The sequence below is a fragment of the Calypte anna genome, chromosome 24 (genome assembly GCF_003957555.1).
Source record: "Calypte anna isolate BGI_N300 chromosome 24, bCalAnn1_v1.p, whole genome shotgun sequence".
Taxonomy (NCBI): domain Eukaryota; kingdom Metazoa; phylum Chordata; class Aves; order Apodiformes; family Trochilidae; genus Calypte; species Calypte anna.
The window spans coordinates 6,242,871-6,269,027 of NC_044269.1; the positions used below are offsets into that span (position 1 = coordinate 6,242,871).

Sequence of the window (26,157 nt, forward strand, 5' to 3'; positions counted from 1 at the left end):
GGGGAGGTGGCTGCTGGCCGCCCCGCCCCGTGCGCCTTGCGTGACGACGTTTCCGGCTGGGGACGTGGCTCGGCGCCGCCATCTTGTGGGGCTGTCTGAGGGGACGCGGAGAGCCCAGGGACCCAGAGAGCCCAGCCCACCTCCGTGCCGCCGCCGAAATGGTAAGAGAGAGCCCGGGGTGCAGCGGGGCTTCGGGGGGCTCCGGGCGGGGTCCCGGTGCGGCCGGTAGGCCCAGCTTTCAAGCAGGCCGGTGCCGGAACCCTGTGGCCTGGTGGGGCCCAGCCGAGCGCTGTAGCAGGCGGTTTTAAGATCCGGGCTGGCGGGGAGAGGGCCGGCAGCCCGCGGGGGGTGGCGGGGAACTCACTGCCCGCAGGTGCCGCAGGGCGACCGAGCACCGCACGGAACCGTGAAGCATCCGCAACAGCAGGGCCGGCGGCCGCAGCCCGAGGGTCCCGGCGGTGGGCTGGCCGTGAGGGTGTGCTGGGGGGTCAGGGCTGCTCCCTCTGGCGCTCTGTGCAGCCAGTCTGCGCTCAGGAGCGGTACAGGGGTAACGCCGGGAGCTTTCTCCTCCCAGCGCCTTGTCGCCCACCCTCGATGTCGTCCGGCGGCCTTGGTGCTGCCTCTTCCTTTGCACATCCGAGTTATTGTTTCGGGGAGCACTGACAGGGAGGAGGTTTATTTCAGACCTGTACTTCGGGGTCTGTTTGTCCCCGAGTTGTCAAGCTGCAGAGCCCCACGGCAGCCCAGAAGGAGCCTGGCTCTCTTACCAAGGGGTTAAGGTGTGAACTGAGATCTCTGAGAGTTTTTGCTCCTTGCTTGGTTGTTAGATAGCCTTTGGTTGGGGTTCTAAAGGATCCTAAGTTCAGAAACTGACTGACTGTGCTAGAGTTAGTTAAGGAGCTGATCTAAATGGCGAAGGAAGGCTGAGAGGTAGTTAAGAACGAGAACACCTAGGCTGGAGATTGCCTTGTCATCTTTTTATTGTTTGTGTGATAACATCTCTGACATGTCCAGGAGAGCTGTCCAAGTGCTGCCATTAATGTAGCTGTCAGTATTTGATTAATTTAGCTTTGTTGTAAACGTGTCATTGGGAAGAAACGCCATGTTTTAAAACAGTCCTGTATTTAATTGTTACCTGGGACCAGACTGACAGGAAACCCAATAACCCAGAGCCTCACTTAAAGCATTTGGGGGATTTTGTCATACCTCTGTGTGCATAGGAATAGGCTGATCTGCTGTGTGTGCCCAATGGGATGATAGGGAGCTTTAATTCAGACTAACTTAAGAACAGAAACTGGAGAGGGAAAAGTAAGGGTGGATATGCTCTTTTGGTGCTAGTCACAGAAAAAGACTTAAAATGTTGTTGAAGGAGAATCATATGGTTGTGTGGTACCTGTGGAAGTAGAACATGTTGGGAAGCGATCTTTGGGGGGCCCACAGCATGGCTGTGGGAGGCTGTGGGAGCTCACCAGCCCTCACCTTCCCCACAGGTGCTATTGGCAGCAGCTGTCTGCACGAAGGCAGGGAAGGCCATTGTCTCCCGGCAGTTTGTGGAGATGACCCGGACCCGGATCGAGGGGCTGCTGGCGGCCTTCCCAAAGCTGATGAACACAGGGAAGCAGCACACGTTCGTGGAGACGGAGAGTGTGCGGTATGTCTACCAGCCAATGGAGAAGCTCTACATGGTGCTGATCACCACCAAGAATAGCAACATCCTGGAAGACCTAGAAACACTCCGACTCTTTTCCAGAGTGGTAAGGATCCAGGGGTGGCATGTACACGGCCTGGAGCAGCGCTGTGGCCAGGGAGCCTGTTGGTGAGCTGGTGCTGAAGTGCTGCTTGCTTCCAACTTGATTTTCCAGAGCCTCTTGCTGACTTGGAAGTCAGCTTTGAAGTTTCAGTGGTGGTTTTCAGCTATATGAAAATAAATAAATAAATAAATAAATAAAAAATCTCTGTTGCAGTTCAGCTGGTGAGACCAAAGGGACAATATTGTAAATTTAGCATTGAAGGTTTTCTATGTTCTTAAGGTAACATATGTATTCCTTCTAAAAAGACCCTGATGTTGCAGCCTGTTGTTGTTGGAGGTACAGGGCTGCTTCATGTGTGTTTCGTTGTGCAGCTGTCCTCACGTAACCAAGGGGTCTCCAGGAAATTCACTGCCCGCAGGGTGTGTTTAGGTTCTTCTGGGTTAGTGTTACCATGAAGCTGGGAGGTTGGATGAGTATTTTAGTGTAGAAAAAATAATAATGGCAAAACTTCATCTTATTTTTCGGCAATGTGAAGTTAGGAAGAGCAGCCTAAGGACATGCTGGTCTTGTGAAGGGTCTGCAAACAGTAGAGGAGTATGTTTACACAGCACTGCCCACAGATCTTCCTTTCAAATGTTCTCTTAACTAGATCCCTGAATACTGTCGAGCGTTGGAGGAGAATGAGATCTCTGAGCACTGCTTCGACCTGATTTTTGCCTTTGATGAAATCGTTGCCCTGGGCTACCGTGAGAATGTAAATTTGGCACAAATCCGGACATTCACTGAGATGGACTCACATGAGGAGAAGGTGTTCCGAGCAGTCCGAGAGGTGAGCGATAATCCCTGCCAGCCTTGTGTGAGGTGCCCTGTCTGGGAAAATTGTTTTTTTGCACACAGCTGGGACTCTGTTTTGATAGGTTCATACCACGATTTAGCTTCTCTGTAAACTTACTGCTTTTTCCTTCACAAAGTGTTCACGAGGAAAGACACTTGGCTCCTCTGCAGACAGAGACTGAGGTTGCAAAGCTCACCCTGCCTTGTCTTTTGGTTCAGACTCAGGAGCGCGAGGCCAAAGCCGAGATGCGCCGTAAAGCGAAGGAGTTACAGCAAGCTAGGAGGGATGCGGAGAGGCAAGGCAAGAAGGCCCCCGGGTTTGGTGGCTTTGGTAGCTCAGCCGTCTCGGGGGGCACAACAGCGGCCATGATCACAGAGACCATCATTGAAACTGAGAAGCCCAAGGTGGCGCCAGCGCCTGCCAGGTAAAAGGAGATCCCAGCTACTGGTAATATTTGGAGCAGAATCCAGATGTAAATTATAACAGAGCATGTGTTCTCCCCCCAGAAAAAAGAAAGGTTGGGATAGTTGGGTTACATAACGAGGAAGGAGGAATCTATTGGCATGAGTGGATTTGGGAAACTCTTGTGCCTTTCATTTAGGCCTTCAGGTCCCAGTAAAGCCTTGAAGCTTGGCGCTAAGGGAAAGGAGGTGGACAACTTTGTGGACAAGCTGAAATCAGAAGGAGAGAACATCATGGCTTCTGTAGGCAAGCGCTCCACAGAAGCAGCCAAAGTCCTTGCTCCTCCTGTTAACATGGAGAGGTGGGTATTGCTGATGGAGCAGTCTACTCACAGCTCTCCCCTGGTATCTCACCTTGCTTGTTAGATGCCAAGTGTAGGACTTGAGATCCCTGCTTTTCTTCTGTCCCATCTAGTGTGCACATGAAAATAGAGGAGAAAATTTCCTTGACTTGCGGCCGTGATGGGGGGCTGCAGAACATGGAGTTGCACGGCATCATCATGCTGCACATTTCTGATGACAAATTTGCACGGATTCGCCTGCATGTAGAAAATGAAGACAAGAGGGGAGTGCAGCTACAGGTAAAGCCTGTTGGGTGTGCCATGATGCTGAGCATGCTTTTGCTGCTCTGTGGCCAAAATACAGGGAACACTTGCCTGTGCAACTGTCCTATATCCTTGTTTGAGCTTTCTCAACCACGTGTGTTGATACTGGGTGCAGCCACTGCAGAGGCTGCCAGAACAAGTGCAGGGCCAACTCATGCTCTAAAGACTGAAGCTCACTTGAGGAACCCAGTCTCGTGCACTCACCTTCTTGCCCTTACAGCCTTATCTGTCCTGTCACAGGCATTGCCATGATGACTTCTCTGCCTGGACTTTGCAGCAGCCTGCAGTGTCTCTTGGTGCAGCTTCAGCTGTGGCTCTGGAGTATTGCCATAAACTTTTCCTGTGGATGTCAGGGGCTGATTTGTCACCTAGAACAGCACCTGTTTGCTCTTGAGGCTGCTCTCTTGAGCCCTTGACAGCAAGAGCAACTCAGAAGATTCTCAAGAGATTTGTGCTGCCCTTTCTCCCCTCTGTATGACCTCACTGACCCCTATTGATGGTCCTGCTTGATATTCACTCACCTGCTCCCTCCTGCTCCTCACCTAGCCCTTGTCTGTACATCATATAGGCAGGTTCCTTGTCAGCACATCTCCTGACCACATTCCTAACCATGCTCCTACATGTGCTGCTTTGGATGGAAAGCAAGATCAAATCCAGGGCTGACTCCTGCCTGTCAAGTGTCATTTGAATGTTGGCTTGCAAAAATATGCCTCTAAAAAGGGAATATTTAAATGGTGTTTGGTTGCTGACATATATGTATATGCACCTATTAAGGTTGCTGAGGGAAGTAGGATTTTTGTGGTCTCAGGATGTTGTTCCCAGCAGGACTAGGTTGGTTTTTTTTTTGAAGATAAATGTCCATTGTGAGTTTCAGGACTTGGAGATGCTAAGAGTTGCTAAAGTTGTTCTGTCAGTACCAGCTGAGCATGTCCACCGCTGTAGTTTCTGTAGAAATAGCAGTTGTGTGTGTTGCTCTTAGATCAGCATTTTCTGGTGGGAATCCCAGGAATATAAGCAGGGTGTGCTTCAGTTGGGCTTCTGGGCCAGGAGCAACACTGATGTGTGTTTTGTCAAGGAATGTGTTCTGGGAAGCCATGCTCTGTAAGGCCTGTCTCGTTAGACCCTGTGTTACCTACATACCATCCTTAGAGCTACAGCTTGGGTGTGCATTCCCCTTTCAGACTCACCCCAACGTGGACAAAAAGCTCTTCACTGCAGAGTCACAGATCGGTCTGAAGAACCCAGAAAAGTCATTCCCTATCAATAGCGACGTGGGCGTGCTGAAGTGGAGGTTGCAGACAACGGAGGAGTCCTTCATTCCATTGACAAGTAAGTGCCAGGGGGCTCAGGTGGACAGGTGTTTGTGCCCTGATGGCTCATGGCCTGCCTTGCAGCAGTTGGGCCACATTGTGAGATGTCACATGTCTTCTGTGGGACACTACCTGTTCTCAGCAGTGTGCGTTTTCTGTAACACCTGTGAAGAAAACAAAAGGATTTTGTTAAATTCACGGTTTCTTGGGGATAACCATGTGCCATCCTTTGTAAGTGTTTTCCACATAGCAAGTCTGCCTTACTCAGCTGGCTTATTCTGCACCCTCAGTTAACTGCTGGCCATCAGAAAGTGGGAACAATTGTGATGTCAACATCGAATATGAGTTGCAGGAGGAGTGCCTAGAGCTGAACGACGTCGTCATCACCATCCCCTTGCCGTGAGTAATGCTCCTTGTCCGGGCAGTCCTGACAAGTGTAGTACTTGATCCCTTCGGTTAGGGAACCCCTCCCTGGTTTCAGTCTGGCCACGCTAATGGGCTCAACAAATGTTTTGGTAGCTCTGTGCAGGTTGTCTCATATAGCTTCTCACTGCCTGCTCTAGGTCTGGTGTGGGTGCCCCAGTGATTGGGGAGATCGATGGTGAGTATCGCCATGACAGCCGGAGAAACCTCCTTGAGTGGTGCCTGCCAGTGATAGATGCCAAAAACAAGAGCGGCAGCCTGGAGTTCAGCATAGCGGGGCAGCCCAACGACTTCTTCCCTGTGCAGGTCTCCTTTGTCTCCAAAAAAAATTATTGCAACATACAGGTACGGTCACTGCTGCCACCATGATGTCACTCTTGCCTCTTTCAAGGTGCCTTTTGGTTTCTCAGAGTGTGCCTGTGCTTTCAGTTGCACCTTTGTGTCTGAGTAATGATTAATTCCCCCCAGACTTTGTTAGAGAATCCATTGCTCTTATCTGAGCTGAACACTTCTGGGCACATCCCTGCTGAGCTGGAGATTGCAACTGGTGCTTAACTCCTGGCAAGACATAGTTACCGCAAAGAATCCTTCCCCTGTTTTCAGGTTTCCTGAGAACGAAGCTCTTCCATTCGGGGCTGATGCATGGTTTGGGGGTGCTGGGTTGATGGTGTCCTCATGACCATTCTGAAGGGAAGGCATTGCAGCATTCCCTGCTCAGCTAATTCTGCCCCTTGTTACTCTCTGCAGGTTACCAAAGTGACCCAGGTAGACGGGAACAGCCCTGTGAGGTTTTCTATTGAAACCACCTTCCTGGTGGACAAGTACGAAATCCTGTAATGCCAGCTCTGGGGAATTCAAAGGAAGAAATTTTTAAATTTAAAAACCAACCAACCAAACAAAAAAAAACCCACAAAAAAAGAAAAAAACACAAGAAAAAGAGGCTGAATGTTGGAAGCTCTGCAGCCCTCTCTCTGCTCAGACATGTGGCTCTGTCTGCCATCTTTCGTGTTCCTGGGTCACAGACATTGCTGGCAGAGAATTGATGCACTCATGCGGGGAAAGGCCACAAACTTCTTCAGCACATTTTACGAGCCCACAGAAGAACAAAATCTTAGTGGAGAACCTGGCCTTGACACATCCCTTTCTCTCCTGAAGACACCTGGAGCTGAGTTCCAGCACTCAACTTAAACCGCTCCCTCCCCTTCCAGGAAGGCCCACTTGCTGGTGCTGCTGGTTTGATTTCTTCTCGGCCTTCACCTTTTTCCTGCAGATGAATGCAGGCAGTGAGATAGTTTGCACAGGGATGCCTCGGTTCTGAAGGTGGGGAGTTGTGAGGTGGGGAAGAGGAAGTCGGGGTTTGGTCCTTGGGCCCCGCATGGTTCCTGCTGTCTCATCAGCCCTGTGGGACAGTGATGGCCCCACACCTGGCTCTGCCACAGCTGCTTGGGGGCAGTTGAAGTAGGTTAGAGTCAGCCCCACGTCCTTCCCAGGGCCCTCTCAGTGCCTTGAGGGGCTGAAGGCTTCATCTGCCTGGGTACAAGCAGCTGAGACTGAGTGCTTCAGCCTGTGTGCTAGGACCTGTCCTAGACCTGTCCTTTCTCAGCACTTGTGGAGGGAGGGGAAGGAAACGCTGGTTTCCAGAAAAGATGGGGTTGTTCCAAGTGCCAGAGCCATTCCTCCTCACAAGCATCAGTTTGCCTCATCTCATACACTTGTGCTCCACTGAAAACTCATCTCACATGCCCAGCTCTGGGCATGTCCCCAACAGCATGTGGGAGCACTGGCTTCTGCTGCAGGTCTTGAGCATTACAGGGGAAAAGAAAATGCTCGAAAAACCTTGCATGCTGTGCTCCCAAGAGCCCTTCTGTCGGTTCCTGTGAAGTCCTGCCAGAGAAGTTCGTAGTCTTTCCTCCATCGGCGAAGAAATGGCCGAGTCTTGGGAGGGCAGGAGAGCAAACCCTGTTCCCTAGCAATGTAGGTGACGAATCCTGTTAACTCGGTCCTCTTCCAGAGCTGCTTGTCTGTATGATTTTAAAATGGAGTCCAGGTTAGTTCAAGCATCTGAGGAGATTTTGGGGTTTCTTTTTTTTCCAGGAATTTATGGGAGGGTGATGTTTAAAGCGAGCCGTACTCCCCCTTTTTTGTAACCCCTGTTCGATACTGGCATAGGCACATTCCAGTGTACACAGAATTCCCATCTTTAATCAATAAAGAGTATTGTCAAAGGCATCGTCTGAGGGTCGTGGGCTCACGCGGGAGCCCGTGGGGTCCGCCCCGTCCCCCCGCCCCTTTCTCTGCCCCGTGGGGCGGGACGAGGCCGGCGCCGGGGCGGGACCGGCGGAGGAGCCCGGGACAAGGCTGCGGGACCGGCGGAGCGGAGGTGAGAGACGGGAAGAAGAGCACCGGTAAGGGCGGGCGGTGGGACCCAGTCCTGCTTCTGGCAACCCGTCTTTGGGGCCGGGAGGGGGGTGGCCTTCGGGTGCACCCCACTGGCGGGCGGGGAGGGATCTGTGCTGCCGCGGGCGTCCCAGCTGGTCTGCCTCAGGCGGGCTCCCTCCTGGGGAGCTCTTCAGGAGGGGTGAGGAGGTGTGTGCAGGCAGGAGAAGATGACACCTTCACCTGTCATAGTACCGGGCTTTGGTGGGAGCGTGTGGGTAGGCTTGGCACGAGAATGGGTCTGCTGCAGTGAGCAGTTTGGGTTTGGGAGCCCCACCTGGGAGATTCCACATCCCAAATGAGAGGGTCCGCCATGCTGAATCCCGCTGCTGCTCCCGTGCAGCTGTAGAGAGAGAGTGCTTGTCCCCAGGCTGCCCCATGGTCCCTGACGCCTCTGGGGGAGCCTGGGAACAGCACTGGCCTGGCCAGACCATGCTCTGCGTCTTGTTTATTCCCAGCTTCCTGACACGTTCTCCCCATGGCCCCTTTGGCCACTGCCAGAAAGCCCGAGGAATTTGGCAGCCACAGAAAGGATCCAGCTGCTGCACCCAAGAGCTGCTGGGCCTCCCACCCCTGCAGCTGCCCTTCGAGCTCCCAGGTCTCTGGTGGGGGCTGCTGTGGGGCAGATGGAGGAATTTGAGAGATGTATAGACGTTGTGCTGAGGCATGTGGTTCAGTGCTGGAGCTGGCTGTACTGGGTTAACAGTTGGACTCAATGGTCTTAAAGGTCTTTTCCAACCAAAATTATTCTGTTATATATTATTAATTAAAGGTCATGAGGCAGCAGTGGGGCAGTGTTGTTCAGGTGCATTTTGGGAGTGCTTGGTATGTTTGGTTTGCCATGCGATGCTGTGTGGCTGGCATAGTTCTGTGCAGGGTGACAGAGGTACTTGTTTGTGTGGCAAAGTGATGCTTTGTCAGCGACCAGGAGAGTGTTGAGGTTCACCCCTGCCACTCTCCTGGCAAATGCAGGCTGGGTGATTGATTTGTTCCAGGGACCAGATTCCAGATCCACTAAACCTATCGTGGTCCCTGAGCTATCATCATCAGAAGCCACAGGTGCTCCCTGTCCAGCTCAGTGCCTGGCCTCCAGGTGAGGGGCCATCATTGGCTGCCAGAGGGCTTTGAGGGGTAAGTCTCCAGGATTGTTTATGGAGCTCAGTGGTGGTTGTGGTTTCCCTGTCTGTGTCATGGTGGCTGGAGGCACATGCTGACACTGGGCTCAGTCCTTGAGTTCTGCTGTGCCGGGCTGGAGCCGGAGTGATTCCCGGGAGCGCTGAGATCAGCGGGTGCGGCCGGGATTCCTCAGCTCCCGAAAGAGCTGCCTGGCGGCTGATTTACGGCAATGTTATTGCCAATCAGCATTGGGTTGTCCCAGGAACAGTACTGCAGTACTGCCCCCTGCCCGGGTGGGATGGAGCCGGCTGTGTCTCGGCTTGGGGCAGCCCCAGGCACGGCAGCCAGGATCAGGCTCCTTGCTTCCCTCTGGCATTGTGCTGGAGATGGGTTCCATCTCCCCAGCTGCTGGTGGAAGGACTGGTTGTTTACCGGGGCAGAGGGTGTGGGAAGAGATGAACACGCCCTGAGCATGTTTGCAGATGGGGAGCAAGCAAGCTGCCAAGTTGGACGGAGGCTGCAGTGCTGTGCACCCGTTAGTCCTCCCACAACTCACCCAGCCCTGGCCAAGGGGAAAGGCCACAATGCCATGGGATGCCATGTGCCTACCCCTGGCACGCTGCACTGGGCATGGCTGGCACCGTGGCCAGTGGGTGGCACGGTGTGCCAGGACACATGTTGATGCATCAGGACAGCCCTTGGCCTGTGGTCTGGCTGGGGCCTGGGCAGCAGCACATGGTGTGGCTCTGGGTCTGGCACCTGTCCATGTTGATGGGGTGCAAGGCAGGTTGGGCTGTGCCCATGTAAGGTGAGCAGCAGCAACAGGTCAGGCGGAACCAGGCCCCCGAGGACAGTGAGATGCAGGGGGTCCCTTTGGGGAGGCAGCATGTCAGCATGCAGCTCGGCTGGCGTCGGTGAGGCTGGGCATCCTCCCAGGTGAGGCCTCTGTCTGCCCTGGGAGAAGAAAGCAGCTTTTGTCCTTGGGGCTGAGCAGGCAGCCCTGACCACAGGGGGCAGGGGGACGGGGCTGTCGGGCAGTAACCGAGCCCGACCCCTTGGCATTTGCTGCCTTTGCTGCTTCCCACGGCAGGAACAAGCAGCACGTTCTGTAGGCTGTGGAAGGAGAAGAAAGGCTGCCTTGTCCGCCTCAGCAGTGGGGCGCTGGCTGGGGCAGCCGTGCTCACGCCCCACATTCCTCCAGCAGTGCTGTCTGGAGAGGGGCTGCATCCCCCTGCACCCCTTAAGGGACGGGCTGGGGGCTGGCACGCATCCCCTGTGAAGCAAGGAACCAGGTGAGGGGTCTGCTGGGGTGGAGGGTGATTTCCTGGGGGGCTGGCAGGGGGAGCAGCCAGACACCAAGGACCCCCAAGGCCATGGCAGGAAGGGTGTGTTCAGGCAGCAGATGGGCAGGAGCAGGGATGGTTTCCCTGGGTGGTGGGGCTGGGGGACCGCCGCGCTGCTTGCCCAGCACAGCCTTTCTAGGAAAGGGTTAACACCAGCCCAGGATCCCACCCTGGCCCCGCTCCCTTCCTATGCAGCAGCCCAGCCCCTCCTGGCTTTTCCTCCTTCCCCGACATTGTGTTTGGCCTGGGTGCAGTCAAAGGGCAGGGGCTCGGCTGGGCTGTGGGGTCTCCAGATACTGGGAAGAGCAGCGCCCCTGCGCCGAGGAGACATGGGGACGCTGCCACAGAGGGTCCCACTTGGTGCCCGGGCCAGGGCTGGGAGGCAGGTAAGGGAAAGCAGAGATCTGGCCTCGACAGCTGGTGGGTGCTGGGGAGCTGCTCCTGGGGTACCCTGTCTCTGCTTCCCCCTGCCCCAGCTGAGTTGCCACCATCCAGTGTGGGTCAGCTGCCATCCCCATGGAGCCCTCACTGTGGGGAAGCTGGTCCTGGTGTCATACAGAGCTGCCTGGGCTCCATCCCAGCTCTGATCCCACGTCTGGTGTTTTCCAACATTTCATTTTTTCCACAGTGTGTAATAGCCGCCCGCTCGCCTCCGCAGCTCAGCTGGGGGGGGGGGGTGTCCTTGGCCCCATGGGATGTGGGGGCTGGTGGGCCCATGGGTGATGCTGCAGCAAACTGAGCCCGATGCTCCTGGCTGCCCCAGTACTGGGGTCCCTAACAGGGGTAGGAGTGCTTCCCAGTTCAGCTGCCTCATGTGCCCAGGAAGGGTTAAGCTGCATTTTGGCTGGCCAGGCGGAAGGGAGGGACACGGGGAGCAGCAGTCTGTAAATTTAGTAACCTTGGATCATCCCGGGATGTGACGGTGGCATGAGCCTGGGTGGTGGAAACCAGTCCTCCCCTCACTGCCTCCTGCTTATGCAGAGAGTGGGAAGTGGTACTGGAGCCTGGTGTGGGTTCGTGTGCCAGCCAGGCAGGGCACAGGCAGGGACAGGGAGTGCTCAGATGGGCTGGTTCACCTCAAGACACTGGTGTGTCCTGCAGGACTGAAGGTGTGTCCCTAGGTGCTGGGGACAGGCACATGGGGTGTGTCAGCATGTGCTGTGGGGAAGGCAGATGTTTCTGGGCACAGCTGGATGCTGTGCTCCTGTGTCCTCAGTGGCAATGGGAGTCCAGCTGCATGTCACTCTTGGCATTGAGGACACCCATTCCCAAAGCCAAGCCAGTGTGCCAGGTCCTGGCACTGTGTCCCATCCTGACTCTTGCAGGTGTCCCTGTGCAGCTGGGGACGCGTGCCTTGCCACACTGGGATGCTCAGGCTGCTGGCAGGAACGTGCAGGAGGGATGTGACATGACACAGCTTTGTCACCTGTACTGACATCCTCTGTTTCTTCTGGCAGCAACCTGTGCCTGAGAGCACTTGGCAACCCCGAACAGGCATCATGGAGGCACCTGGCAGGATCCCAGCCAGCCCAACCCACAGAGTCCAGACCATCATCCAGGTGAGTGCAATGGGGCTTCTGCCCTGTGGGTCCCTGGGGATCCAGATGGGAGCCCTTCTGTGCAGCTAGTGCTGCCCTCTGGACTCTTCTCACCCCAGTCCTATTACAGGATCGGTGGCAAAGCCAATTGAGCTGAGAGGCTGGCAGCTCCAATCCTCTTAGACAGAGCCCAAGCCTTGAGGATCTTCTCATGAAACCCTCAGCTCCTGTGTCTCACTCCCAGGCTATCCCACCTGGGCATCGCTCCCTGCCTTCTGAGCAGCCAGAGCTTGAGTGGGCTGCAGCTGCAGGTGCTGCCAACTTTCCCCCCTCTCCCCTGCAGAACAGCCCCTGGACCTGATTGACACGGGCAAGGGGCTGAAGGTGCAGACGGAGAAGCCACACTTGGTGAGCCTGGGCAGTGGCCGGCTCAGCACTGCCATCACGCTTCTGCCCCTGGAGGAAGGTGAGTGCCGGCTGCCCGGGGGTCCCCACGGGCACACCAGCAACAGGCACACTGAACCACCCTTTATGCCCGCAGGGAGGACCACCATCGGCACGGCCGCGAGGGACATCGTCCTTCAAGGCCCTGGGCTGGTACCCCAACACTGCTACATCGAGAACGTGCAGGGCACTCTCACCCTGCACCCTTGTGGCAACCCCTGTACTATCGATGGCGTGCCGCTCCGGGGTCCCACACGCCTCACTCAAGGTAGGGACAGGGGCAGGACCCCGGTGCTGCCTGGGAGGGTCATGCTCTTGGGTATCGGGGTGTTTGTGGATCCATCCTGCCAAGGCGCATCCCCTTCGGGATGGTCCCGGGATGCCTCTGCCTCTTTGGCGCAGGGTGGGGATGTGCCAGTCACCGGCACCGGTTGGGAACTAGCTCTGCTGCTTGGCTGCCTTTGGCCCCCGGTGTCGCCCCCATTTCCCTAGCGATGCTGAGCCGGGTTTGGGAGCGGGAGATGGAAGGGAGGACACAGCGTAGTGGTCCGGGACACGGTGCTGGGGACCCGCTGGTGTAAGCGGGTGGGTGGGCGGTTTGAATCCCGCTGTCCTTCCCGACGGAGGAGCGCAGGCAGAACCGAGGTCCCGACCCCGCCCTGTTTCCCTCCCTGCATGGCTCCCGGAGGACCCTCCCGGGCGAGGCCCGGCCCCCTACCCGCCCCTCCCCGGGGGCGGTGCGCGGCTGCCGGGCGCGGCGGTGGTGGGTGAGTGCGGCGGGGTGGGGGGGCACGTGTGTCCGCGACCTGGGCTGAGGGCCTCCTTTTCCTCTGTGGGGTGCACAGCCCCTGGGCAACCCCCAAACAACCGAGCTGTCCCCTCTCTCGGGAGGAGAGACCCCGGGTGGGCGCTTACTCTCAGGGGACAATGGAGTCTCATGGCCGCCGGGGAAGCGGCGCGACGGCCCCGGTGTGGGTGACCGCGGAGTCCCATCGCGTGGGTGGGTGCTGGGAGCCGGGAAGGTGTAGGCAGGGACCGGCCGAGCCCTCGGTCCTACTGCCCGGGTGGTCGCAGGTAGGGTCAGCGTCGGTGCCCGGCCATGTCCAAAGCTCGGGGCGGGGGTATCCCGTTTCTCCGGGGCCTTGTACGGCCTCGCCGGTGCCAGCAGCCGGGAATGGTGTCGGTGGGCTATGCCCGGGGCTGGGAGTGGCTGGGCTGGAGGAGCCATCGGCGAGGCGGGCGGTGGTGTTTGTCTGTACCATGGCGTTTGTCTATACCGCCTCTTGCCCGCCGTGCCACCAGCCTGGGCAGCCGGCTGCTCCAAAAAACGCGTCCCCTCCGGCGAGGGATTTCTCGACAGCGTCTGTCGAGCCTCTCCCCGTGGCCCTGGCAGGCGCTTCAAAGCGGGGTGTGTCGGTGCACGGAGCCTTACCAAGCCACTCAACGCTCCGTGCTGCCCGCACGGTGGGCACCGCCGGCCCTGCTCCCCTTCCAGAGCCGCTTTCCTATCCGGCGGCTGCTTTGGGCTAAGAAAAGACACTTAGGGGCCGGGGAGAGGAGCGATCTTGTCTGCAGCTAGCAGCTGCGGAAGCCCTGGCGTGCCGGCGGCGCCCCGCAGCCCCCCCGGCGACCCCAGCTGTGCCTGCGCCTGCTGCGCGCTGCCGACACTGACCTGGATTCCAGCCTCCCCTAAGCCTCTGCGGACAGTAGGAGCCCGATTTCCCGCCCGCCCCCCCGGGGAGGTGGCTTGGGGCTGGGCTCTCACCTCTCCTCTCTCCAGCACCCGGTCCAGGGTGGCTGGCGGCTGAGACCACTTCCCTCTTCCCAGGGTGCACCATCTGCCTGGGCCAGGCCACCTTCCTCCGCTTCAACCACCCTGCCGAGGCCAAGTGGATGAAGAGCATGATCCCGGCAGAGGGCAGGAGCCCGGCAGCTCCCTATGGGCTGACAGCAAGTAAATGACCCCGCTTTGTCCCATGCCACTAGCATTCCTGGCACATGGTGCTCCTCCAGCCCAGTCTGGCTGGAGATATGTTGGCCATCAGCTTGGCATGGCAGCTGCCTTGATGTTTGTTAATGATTAATATTTCCTTGGAAGGGGGTAATAGTGAGTGTGGTGAGGCTTGGCTCTTGCCTCTGCCCAGCCTGTCACCCATCACCCTGTGTCAGGGTTATGGGGTGCTTTGGGCTTCCTGGCTGCCTTGGAGCTGGTGTTTACGCACCAGGGTGGCCATGCAGTGGCTGTGATGATCATTTCCCCGTCTGTCATCCACTGACTTGCCAGCTGCTTATCTTGCTGTGTCTGCCTGTCTGAGGGCTCGGCGCCTGCTCCAAGCTCCAGTGCCGCTCCTGGGGATGTCCGAGCCCCCAGCAGTGGTCCCTGGGCTGGCGTTCCTAATCTCTGCCCCAACCGGCACACCCTGGCACGGGCAGAGGAGCTTGGCAGCTGCCTGGTGCCACGTGTGCTGGGAAGGCAGCAGCCTGCTGCTGGGGACAGGAGGGAGGGACACGGGGAGGTGTTGTGGTCCATGGAGTATCCTGTGTGGGGCTGGCTGGGACTGTGGGGCTGTCTGGGATCTCCCTCTCAGGGCTACAGCACAGCTCTGTGCCACTGGGTGCCAGGGGTGACGTAGTTGGGGTGGCATGCTGGTGGCATGCTGTCCTGGCTGGGCTCCGCGCCTGCTACTGCAGGCTCGTCCCCTGAGTGACAGGGACATCGGTGCTGTGCTGGGAGGACAGGGCAGCCAGGCAGGGGACATCCTAGCCAGGGAGGCTGTGGAAGACGTGGCGTTGGGTTTTGACTCATGGCAGGTCTGTGCTTGGTAGCTTTTGGTCACCTCAAGTCTGTCCCCTCACTAGGGTGTTGGGGATGGGTGGGGGGCAGCTGGTCCCTGGGGTAGCAGATCTGAGTGCTGCAGGGATGCTGGGAGCAGGTTGCTGGGCTCCACTACTGGGTTTCTGTCTCCCTGGTGATGGGACCAGTGGGATGCCAGCTGGGATTATGGTGGTGAGGGGCTGAAACTCAGCACTGGCCTGGCCAGGCTGCATGGAGGGGTTCTAGGGGCTCCTGACACACTGACAGTGCTCCCATGTCTCCCTACAGAGCCCAAGGGCCTGCTGAATGGTGGCCGCCAGCCAGCAGAACATCCACATCCCAGCCACAGCTCCCTCGTCAGCTCCATTGAGAAGGACCTGCAGGACATCATGGACTCACTGGTGCTGGAGGACCCATCGTCCCCCAGCAGCAAGAAGCTGCCTGCTGGCAGCTGGTCTCCCCTCTCCCCTGTCATGAATGGGGGTGGACGCTGCCTCCTGTCCCCCCCCGCCCAGCCCAAGTGCCACCTCGGGGGGCTCCAGCTATGAGAACACCTCCCCCCCGTTTTCCCCCCTCTCCTCCCCACCCAGCAGCAGTGGCAGCTACACCAGTCCCTCTCCCAGCATCCAGGAGCAAGGTCCACCTGTGCCCCCCTTGGTCCCTGTCCGCTCCTCCAGCTACAACCACACTGTGCAGCCCCCCCACCAGTGCCCACCCCCACCACCCACTGGGGTTCCTGGTGAGCCTCAGCCAGCTGAGAGGCTTGGGGACCACCGAGCAGGCAGCCCCTGGCAGACCTCCAGGGCAGCACCGCGACCACGGGCAGCCCTGCAGGAGCGGCCTCCCAGTCCCTTTCGGGAGCCACGGGACCCCCCAGCCTCCAGCCGGCAGCCTGCCAGCAGAGTGATCCCAGAGACCCGACTGCAGCCCCCAGAGAGCCCCCGGGCAGCCAGGCGGAACATGGAGAGTATGCGGGAGCTGCCCCCCCTGAGCCCCTCTTTGTCGCGCCGGGCCGCCAGCCCCCACACTGCCCCTGAAACCCACTCCTCACAGCCCCGGCTGGCCAGGGAGGTGCCTGGCAGCCCCAGTGCCCGGCGCAAGGGCCTGGAGGAGTCAAGGGGTGCCGGGAGCCCCTTGACCCTGCTGACAGCGGAGACCCCCTTGCGCCGCCCCAGCTTCAGTGCCTGCCTGAGCCCAGTGTACAGGCTGGGCTCCCCAGCCATGTCCTCACCCTGGCAGAGCCCTCGTACCTCCAGGAAACCCTTAGGGGACCCACGGCCACCAGCAGGGCCACGGGAGCGCAAGAACAGCATCACCGAGATCAGTGACAACGAGGATGAGCTGCTGGCGTACCACCGTCGGCAGCGGCAGGAGCGGGTGCGGGAGCAGGAGATGGAGCGCCTGGTGAGACCCCGGGCCGGGGAACGTAGGGTTGTGTTTGGGATGCTCTTTGCAAACTCTATTTTGTTTTTTGCTGCTTTAAAACCTTGCCTTCACCTCTCAGAGATTTGCCGCAGCTGCCAGGCTGCTGGATTATCTGGGGCGATTACAGCCAGCGTGGCCATCAGTGCGGGGCAGCTCTCGGCAGCAAAAAGCCCCTGGACTGTAGCAGCCTGGGGGGACTCATGGGGTTGGCACATCTGCAACTGTGTCTCTCCCGGGTTTACAACACCATCCATGTCTCATCTGGCTGTGTTGGTTGGTGACGGTGCCACAGCTTTGTGGGCACTGTATCTATATTTAGGGTGGACAGAGCTTTATGGAGCCGGCAGCTGCCTGGGTGGGGTTTGCCCTGTTCATCTTCTGAAGCCCTGTTTGCTCAGCCCTGACTCATGCTGGTGCCTGAGTCACTGCCTGGAAATAGCGGAGGTGGCCAGCGCTGCCGCCTGTAATTAGCCCATCTCCAGCCCCCAGCATGTCCGTGCCTGGCTCCGGGGCTGAAGTGGGCTGTCTTGGGCTTTGCAGTGTCCCTAGGCTGTCCCAACATGCACCTGAGACAAGGAGCTAGCCCACATCCCAATACCTGCCGTCAGCAGAGGCTCTGACAGGACAGGCACCGCACTGACCATTCTTCCCCACAGGAGAGGCAGCGGCTGGAGACTATACTGACCCTCTGTGCTGAGTACACCAAGACAGAGGGTGGTGAGCCGGATGAGCTGCACCGGCTCCTGGCTGGTGAGATGGATGCTGGTCGGAGGATGCCTGGTGGTGCCATGGCTCTGGGCCGTGCCACCACGGAGCTGCGGCAGAGGGAAAGCCTGGAGCGGTCAGATGAGGAGAACCTGAAGGAAGAGTGCAGCAGCACTGAGAGCACCCACCATGAGGTGAGGGGATGGCCATGCCACGCTGTGCTGTGCTGCACTATGTTGTGCCATGCCACATCATGCCCACCTGCCCTCTCCACAGCATGAGGAGCTGGCAGATCCTCGAGCCAAGGAGGCTCAGCGGCTGGAGGAGGAGCGTGCTGGCGTCCTCGGCCGCCTTGACCAGCTGAAGGGCCGCCTCAAGGAGCTGGAGCAACAGCTGCAAGAGACATCACGAGAGGTGAGGGGTCAGGTCCCTTGCTCCATGCTGCCAGCAGGACCCAGGGCAGCCATCCTGATGCATCTGTACTGTCCAGGCGGAGATGGAGCGGGCGCTGCTGCAGGGCGAGCAGGAGGATGAGGCACTGCGGCTGCAGCAGGAGCAGGAGGTGGCCCAGCAGCTGCAAGAGAAGCTTTCCAGCCTGGATGCCAGCATCCGGAAGGAGCGGGACAAGGTGAGGGGCTGCAGGATACTCTCTGTGGTCTGCACTGTGCCCACCTTGGTGCTTGCAGCTAGTGCTGCAGTCTTCCCCTGGGGACACAGTCCCCCATCCCTGGGCTCTGCGGAGGCATCCAGGAGCATCCCCTTGTGTTTGTGTCATGGGCGTGTCTGTATGTCCATCTGCCTGGGACAGAGGAGGGCAGGGCTGATACTTGGGCGGTGTTTCAGCCACCATCCTTCACACCCACAGGACTTCGCTGGATGGGCACTGCCCAAGGTGGGCAGCACCAGGGCATGGGCTGTGATTGCCTCTGCCGTCTCTGGGAGGTGTCTTGTGGCAAGTCCCCATGTCTTTGTGTGTGATGGTGGCAATCACCATGGTGTCCGTCTTGTTGGAGGTGGTCAGGAATTTGCTGTGGTGTTTCAGTTGGCTTGGTGGCTGGGGAGGGGGTCCTGGACCCCTTCCCCTGGACTTGTCTCAGGTGCAGTTGGTACTGTAGTGCCCCAGGTGGCACACCTGTCCTGGTTGCTGGCTGGCTGCCTTGTGGGCAGTGTGGTACAGCCCCAGGTAAGCTGCTGGGTGGTGTGAGAGCTGCTGGGAACTCAGGGGTCTGTATCCCCTGCAGCCTGTGCCCAGATCCCTGGGAGTCTTCCAGGCTGGTTGGGTGCCTGTGGCCAGGCAGAGCCTATGCCCCCCTTGCAGTGTTGTTTTTGTTCTGGTTTTGGTTCTCCAGCCCTTTGCAGGCATCTTCTCTAACCAGGGGTAGAGCCAGGAGAGGAGTGCAGGGAACCCCTCCAACCTCTGCTGACCTAACCACATGCTTTCCTAACTGCTCTGTAGTAATTGCACTAACAGTGTCTGCTCTGAAGTCTGACATCACCTCTGACATCTGTGCCAGCCCCCTCCTCACCCTTGTGTGTCCCCCATGGCACTTTGCGTGGATCCCCATGTCTGTGCTTCCACAGCTCGGGGCAGAATTTCTTACAGTAGGTTTGCAGGACTGGGATGTCTTTATCCATGCTGCAAGCATCTATCTTTTCACTATCATCTATCTCACTTGAGGCTGGAATTGAGGACTGGCTGTAACCCCTCTAACACTGAGTCCCCAGGGCTGCTGCTGTCTTGAGACCTCCCTGGATGCTGTGATGCTCCTCTCCGCAAGCCCCCTTGTTTCCCTGCTTGATCCCCTCTAACTCTCTAGCTTCTGCATGGCGCCGATTTGCGAAGTGTGTTTTCTCTCCTTTTTTTTTTTTTTTTTTTTTTTTTTTTTTTTTTTTCCCTTTTCCTTTTGTCTCATTCTCCCTCAATTCAGGAAAGGGCAAAGGTTGATGCTGAAAGGAAGGAGCTAGAGCACCTGCGGGCGCTTTACCATGAGTCGAAGAGCCACCTTGATAAGTGCCCTGAGTCACTGCGGGAGCAGTTGCAGGAGCAGATGCGAAGGGTCAGTGTCTCCCCCCACCCCTCCCGGACCATGGCCCACCTCCCTCTGCTCCACTTCAGGCCAGCTCTTCCCCGCCGGCCAGGGCCACACTGGGAGCGCCACACCCGGGATGGAGGCGGCCGCCGACGGCCACCGCCCTCCTGGTAAGCTTGCCACTGGCCCGGGCCTGGCATGTGGGGCTGGCTCAGCAGCCTGGGGACTGCCACATCCTCCTGCCTCTGCTTCCAGTTCATTCCCATGACATGGTGCCATCGCTTTGCATCACCACTGGTCTGCAGCATTTTTTTCCCTCTCTCTGGTATTTTCTGGCAGTGGCTGGTGCCTGCCTGGATCTCACAGCTGCAGTGACCCACATTGGATGGGGGTCCCAGTGCACAGGGATGGTGATGGGGTGGTCCCAGTCCATGGTAGTACTCAGTAGCCACCAGGCTGGTGGTGTCATGCCATACAAGTGGTGGCTGCCTTGCTTTGGGAGCAGGGTGATACCAGTGTCATCAGTGCAGACCCCAAGCTGAGCACTGCTGTGTGCTGCTGTCATTGTGGGATGACTGGAGGATATGCAGGGTCATCTGTGGGGGCTCTGCTGTCCCTCAGCTGGGTGATGGGGGCTGTGTCTCCATGCTTGCGCTGGCACATGATGTTTTGCCACCTGGCAGGGCATGGTTCTCGTTCAGATGTGGTTCGGTAGAGTCTCCAAGGGCTGGGTGAAGCTCTCACTGAGCTCCTTGTCTCACAGGGGTGATGGCTCTGAGGTGATTGGTGCCTGATGCCTCCATCACTTTCTCCAGAGGCTGTTGGTGTCTATGTTGTTGGAGCTGAGCTGGAGGGACTGCTGCCTGCCCATCCCTGCAGGGCACCAGGACAGGCTTTGTCATGGGTCCCAGTTCTTGGCTAGCACCAGCAGGACGTGGGGGGCAAGGCAGGAGGTTTTGCTGCAGGATGTGGAAGTGTTGGTCCAGGGGTGTGACCTGCCATGCCCTCATGTGTCTGAAGGAGGCAGAGGCACTGGAGATGGAGACCAAACTCTTTGAGGACCTGGAGTTCCAGCAGCTGGAGCAGGAGAGTCGCCTCGAGGAGGAGCGGGAGTTGCAAGGCCAGCAGCTCCTACAGAGCCGGGCTGAGTGCCACCGCAGCATCGCCCGCAGGAAGGTAGGGACAAAAGGGACAGTGGGTCTGGGCTGAGCCCCCCAGCTGTGTGGTGGCTGCCTCATCCCCTGTCCCCTTCCCAGGAGCGGGTAGCTGCCCTGGAGGCACAGGCTGCCCAGGTCCGGCTGCAGAGCACCCAGGAGGCCGAGCACCTGGCCAGGGAGAGGCATGGTGTTCTGCAGCTCCTGCAGAAGGTAATGTGGCGGTCAGGGGTGCTGTGGGGTGTGGTGAGAGGACAGCAGCCATCATCTACCTCTGCTCTCCCTCTTGCTCCATGCTCAGGAGAAGGAGAAGCTTGTGTCTTTGGAGAGGCGATACCAGCTCATCACAGGTGGCAGGAGCTTTCCCAAGATGTCCTCCGCTCTCAGAGAGGTAAGTGGGGAGAAAGGGATCCATGGGGCAGCAGGGACAAGCCTAGGGTCCCATCCTTTCCAGAGAACAAGCATGGGGCTGTCCAGGTGCTGGTATGATGGACTCCTCCCAGTTCATGTCCAAAGGCTTTTTGGTGGCAATGGGTCTCTGAACAGGCAGCTGGAGCCATGATGGCCTCAGGGATAACAGAGAAGGGCAGCATGGCAGAAACCCTTGTGCCTGTCCAGTGTGGGGCTCCCACTACCTGCGCCCCCCATGTCTACCTGGTCTTTGCCCCCCAACAGGAGACCCTCCATATCTCAGACCCCTATGAGCCACTGGAGGGAACTCAGCCCCTGAGCCCTCTGCCAGCAGCATCTTCCTCCTTTGCTTCTCCTGCTGCCTGCTCCTACCCCACGGCACAAGAGGTAACTGGACTAACTGCATGTGCTTGCTTGCTTGCCTTCTCCTTGGCTGAGCCCCCACCAGACCCCTCATGTGGACTAACATGGCCTTCAGGAGCAGGGCAGCCCTGCAGAAGTATGGCTGTGCCGTTCCTCATTTAGCTCCTGTGCTCATTAATGCTCAGACCTTGATTTCAGGTGCTCTCTTGAGCCCTCTGGGCATCCCAACTCCCACTGCCACCCTTGGTGGCATCCCTGTGCCTCCCCTGTGCTGCTGGCAACATCATCTAGGGTCCTGCGAGCTTGGCTTCCCCAAAACAAGAGCAAATCCCTGACTTTTAGCATGTTTGATTCAGAAAGAGAGGTGGATTTTAAGCTGCTGAGAGCAGCTTAAAAGGTGGCCTAGCTGGTGCTGTTGCACTGGGGACTATGGGGAACTCAAGAGCTGCGTTATGGGAATGGGAATGGCCAGAGCTGTGCTGAGGCTAGAGCTCATCTGGGTGCAGTGCAGGGAGGGCAGTGGGCAGGGCAGGTAGGTGGTCATGGGGCACATCATGCATGAGGGGAGATTTGCTACTGCTTTGTAGTCAGCAGTGCCAGCGCATGGCTCTAATTCTCCTCCTTCTGTTCCACTGTGGATTTCTAGGAGTACATGAAGCTGTCTGACGTTTTCAGGTTCTACAGCCATGTTTACGGTCCCAGCCCAGACATTAAAGCTTCTGCTGCTGCCCCTGCTGCTGCTCAGTGCTCTTTCTTGCTTGCTGTGCCCTCTGCAGCTGATGAGGTATCCACTACAGAGCGTGCTTGGGTTTGCTCCTGTGGGTTTCCCCCTGTGGGTTTCCCCCTGCATTGCAGCAGTGAGGATGCTGTGGACCTCATGGCCTTCCCGTGAGCCCAATGCTTGAAGGCTCCTTGGGCTGGGGGACTTATCCAGCTGCAGCTGAGCAGGGAGCAAAGTGCTCCTTTCTGGGGAGCACTTCTTGCTGGCTCTGGATGGGCTTTGCCCTCTGGGATGATGACAGCAGGGCAGGAGAGTGGCCTTTTGCCTGTGAGACCCTGTTCTGGCTGCCAGTTTGGTGCCCTTCCTCCTCCTTTGGTGCCCAGCTGCCCTTCCTCCTGTGGACAAAGCATCCTCATTTTGGGGCCGGAGCTGCCTGCTCATTGCCCTGTACCTGCTTGCCCTTGCTCTGAGCCTCTTCTCCCAGTTTAATCCAATTCTCTCCACCTAGTATGTGACTGTTGAGCAACTATCAGGCATCCTGGGTGGTCTCCATGCCTCTGCTGCTTCCCTGCTGTGCTGTGCACCTTTGGCTCCTTCATCCTCAGGCTGTGCTTCTCCTCATCCTTCTCCACTTGAATCTCCCTCTTCTCCCTCCATCTCTGCAGAGGTTCGTGCCCCATTTCTCCCGCATCCCACGCTGTTCCCAGGAGGTGATGAGGATGCATGGAAAGGGATGGGCTGTGGGTGAGGCTGAGTGCTCTCCAGCCTGCACACCCCTCGCTGCTTCACTGCCCACCTGCATCAGCCCCCTCAGGGAGCGTATGGGGTCTGTAGATCCCATTCAGGAGGTGCAGGCAGGAATCCTCTGACCTCTCTGTGTGTCTGTCCCTCTTGCTGTGTTTCACTGTCCCTCCTCTCATGTGGCATCTCTCTCCAGATGGAGCAGCAGCTGCCAGGGGGCCCTGTCTGGCTCCCAGCACTTGATTTAGAGAAGTGGTACCAGGAGGTCATGGCTGGCTTTGAGACCTCCTCTTCCTCTCTCTCTCCTCCTTCTTCCCCTCCTCCACTTCCAGCTAAAGTTCACTCTTCTCACAAGCCTCTCCAGGTAATCCTGGCTCTCCAACACTGGGGCTCAGACTGTGGGGCTGACAGCCATAGCAGGAATGGGGCAGCGTGGGGACATTCTTGGGGGCAGAGCAGACTCACAGTAGGCAGGCAGCTGCTGCCTTCTCTTGCCTGCACCCCTGCTGGGACAGGACCAGCAAAGGGACAGGGTCTGGGGAGGGAATGCTCAGCCATGCTATTGGCTGATCCATCCATCCACAGGGACTTTAGCAGCCCCCTCTTACTTCCATGTCTCTGCTCAGGTCTATCGTGCCAAAATGGAGGGTGACGCTGGTGCCCTCACCCCTCGGATGAAGAGTGGGACCCCCTCATCCTCACAGCTCAACCTCTCTGTGCTGGGGCACAGCCGCTCACCCAAGGTATGTCTGTTGGGTGGAGCTGGGTGTCTTGTGGCCCTGGCCACGGTTCTTGGTGCCAGCCCCTCTGCCCATCCCTGTGGCTGACTGCCTGTCATCCTGCCAGGGCCCCCCAAGCCCGGCAGGCAGCCTGCCCCGCAACCTGGCGGCCACACTGCAGGACATTGAGACCAAACGCCAGCTGGCCCTGCAGCAGAAGGGTGAGTTATGGCTCCATGTGGGGAGATGCTTCCCCTGCTGCACCTGGGTGATGGAGCCCAGCCCTTGTGGTGCTCCAGCAGGACACGGTGTCACTCTCATGGTCTCTTGCTCTCCCCCCTCTCTCCCTACTGACCGTGACGACACATCTCCAGCCCAGCTGCTCCCAGCAGAGCCCTTGGATCCCGGGGGATCCACCAGGTAGAGATGTGGGGCAGTGTGGCCTGCCTGGAGCATCCCCCTGGCAGCAGCATGGCTGTTAGCTGGCACAGGATGGGCATGGCCAGCTCAGGACCCCGGATGCCTTTTGACATCTGCTCCAGGACATCTCTGAGCACCTGGCCCACTGACACTTTGCCCAGCCCACTCCTGCCAGCCTGGCACTTGTTTCCCTTGGCTGCTCAGGTCCTGATGGTGGTGCTTGCTGGCCTGTCCTCTCACCTCCACACCCGCCATCCCTCCCTGGCTCCAATAGTGCCTGCAGTGTCTTCTGCCCACACCGTGTGACTCAGAGCTTGGTGTGCTCAGTTGTCACCCTCTTCTTCACAGGTCAGCAGGTGATTGAGGAGCAGAGGCGACGCCTGGCAGAGCTGAAGCAGAAAGCAGCTGTTGAGGCTCAGTCCCAGTGGGAAGCCCTGCGTGGGCAGCCTCCCTTCCCCAGTGCCTTCCCCCCGCTTGTGCATCACTCCATCCTCCACCACCACCGTCCGCATGGCCCCCGCACTGAGGAGCTTGACCATGCCTATGACACCCTCAGCCTGGAGAGCTCAGACAGCCTGGACACCAGCATCTCCACTGGCAACAACTCCGCCTGCTCACCTGACAACATCTCCAGGTAGCCCTAGGGCCCGAGGGATGGTCGGCTCCATGTCCTTCTCGCGGGGTTGGCAGCTGTGGGTGTCTTGCAGTGCCAGTGGGATGGAGGTGGGGAAGATCGAGGAGATGGAGAAAATGCTGAAGGAGGCACACGCAGAGAAGTCGCGGCTGATGGAGTCCCGGGTGAGTGGGGGGCTACAGTGGGGCAGCTGGCCAGGGTGTGGGTCCTCATCTCCAGGGCTGAGCCTGTGCTTGCCAGCAGGAGCGGGAGATGGAGCTGAGGCGGCAGGCGCTGGAAGACGAACGCCGACGCCGGGAGCAGCTGGAACGCCGGCTGCAGGATGAGACTCTGCGGCGACAGAAGCTGGTGGAGAAGGAGGTCAAGCTGCGGGAGAAGGAATTCTCGCAGGTATGGAGCCGGATGCTCTCTATCCCAGCCTGTTTCACCAGGCAGACCCAACTCCCCACCAGTGTCCCAGGGTCCTGGTGGGCTTTGCAGGGCTCTATTGCTTTTCCAGGCTCGTCCCCTGACGCGGTACCTCCCCATCCGCAAGGAGGATTTTGACTTGCGGCTGCACATAGAGTCCTCAGGCCACAGTGTGGACACCTGCTACCACGTCATTCTGACAGAGAAGATGTGCAAGGGCTACCTGGTCAAGATGGGTGGCAAGATCAAGTCTTGGAAAAAGCGCTGGTTTGTCTTTGACCGCATGAAGCGCACTCTTTCCTACTACGTGGGTGAGTCCCTGTCCCCTGTGCCATTGTCCCCTCCCTGTGTCACCAACCTGTCCCTGTGCCATCACCCACAGTGCAGTGGTCAACACTGGTTACTTCTGTCGGGCAGATAAACATGAGACGAAGCTGAAGGGTGTCATCTACTTCCAAGCCATCGAAGAGGTTTACTATGATCACCTCCGCAGTGCGGCAAAGGTGAGAGCTGATGCTGCCACTGCCTGGTGCTCCCTGGAACTCCTCCCACTGTCCTCTCACCTCAAGGGGTGGCTTATGCCAGGGACGCTCTGGAGTGGTCCATGGCCTCTCGTAGTTCCAGCTTCTTGGGGTGCTGACGGAACGACCTTTTAGGGAGTGCAAAGGGAGGGGCACGCTGCATCTGGGTGTGGGCCAGCATTGACGCCGTCCCCCCTCTTGTCCCCAGAGTCCCCACCCTGCGCTCACCTTCTGTGTCAAGACCCACGACCGCCTCTACTACATGGTGGCCCCCTCTGCCGAGGCCATGCGGATCTGGATGGATGTCATTGTCACCGGGGCCGAGGGATACACCCAGTTCATGAACTGAGGGGGGTGGGGCTCTGTAGTGAGGGGGCAGCGGAGTCTCTCTGCGCCCCCACGCTCAGCCAGGGGAGAATTGTGTTTTTTTTTAAAAAAAAGATTAACTTTATATAAAAAGCAATTTTGTTGGGAAGATGTCACGATGACCGCCGGCCGCGCGCACGGATGCGGGTGGTGGCACGCGGGGTAGGCGTGGCCTGAAAACGGGGCACGGCCTAATGGGAGGCATGTCCAGGGAAGGGCGGGGTGGTGCGAGGCGGCGCTCGGCCGCCAGGGGTCGCGAGTACCGTAAGGCGGCCGCACGTGGCTCTTGTTGCTCTGCGGTTGCGCGTGCGTGTGACACCGACAGGGTGGGGCCCCGCCCTGGCCAATGGGAGAGAAAGGTCCCGTCGTTCCCGCTTCCGGCTCTCCCTGACGTGGCCCAATCAGGGCGCGCGGTCGGCGAGGATTGGCGCGCGGGGCCCGGCTCTGCCGCCCGCGCCAATG

At 58.4% G+C, this 26,157-nt stretch overlaps 2 protein-coding genes across 2 annotated transcripts; both read left to right on the top strand.

The window, feature by feature from the left end:
• Positions 1–46: 46 nt before the first annotated feature.
• ARCN1 (archain 1) lies at positions 47–7,214 on the top strand. Its single transcript, XM_008499868.2, has 10 exons — positions 47–161; positions 1,491–1,754; positions 2,401–2,580; positions 2,805–3,010; positions 3,188–3,349; positions 3,463–3,628; positions 4,834–4,981; positions 5,253–5,361; positions 5,526–5,730; positions 6,133–7,214. The coding sequence occupies exons 1-10, from the start codon at positions 159–161 to the stop codon at positions 6,220–6,222; spliced, it is 1,533 nt and encodes a 510-aa protein (XP_008498090.1). The 5' UTR covers positions 47–158; the 3' UTR covers positions 6,223–7,214.
• Positions 7,215–12,399: 5,185 nt separating this feature from the next.
• PHLDB1 (pleckstrin homology like domain family B member 1) lies at positions 12,400–25,746 on the top strand. The gene is given in 20 exon segments (XM_030464926.1): positions 12,400–12,530; positions 12,951–13,029; positions 14,091–14,216; positions 15,366–15,589; positions 15,591–16,481; positions 17,159–17,401; positions 17,484–17,621; positions 17,698–17,835; positions 19,136–19,264; positions 20,258–20,413; positions 20,494–20,604; positions 20,693–20,782; positions 23,254–23,370; positions 23,474–23,567; positions 24,115–24,400; positions 24,474–24,564; positions 24,644–24,790; positions 24,900–25,119; positions 25,226–25,311; positions 25,538–25,746. Coding segments are annotated over 20 exon segments (3,546 nt in total). The 5' UTR covers positions 12,400–12,491; the 3' UTR covers positions 25,679–25,746.
• Positions 25,747–26,157: the final 411 nt, after the last annotated feature.

Bases quoted from the DNA above. Each gene is read 5' to 3' on its own strand.
- ARCN1 (XM_008499868.2), top strand. The intron at 5,362-5,525 runs GTGAGTAATGCT...TGCCTGCTCTAG, and splicing joins GTCATCACCATCCCCTTGCC to GTCTGGTGTGGGTGCCCCAG. The intron at 5,731-6,132 runs GTACGGTCACTG...TACTCTCTGCAG, and splicing joins AAAATTATTGCAACATACAG to GTTACCAAAGTGACCCAGGT.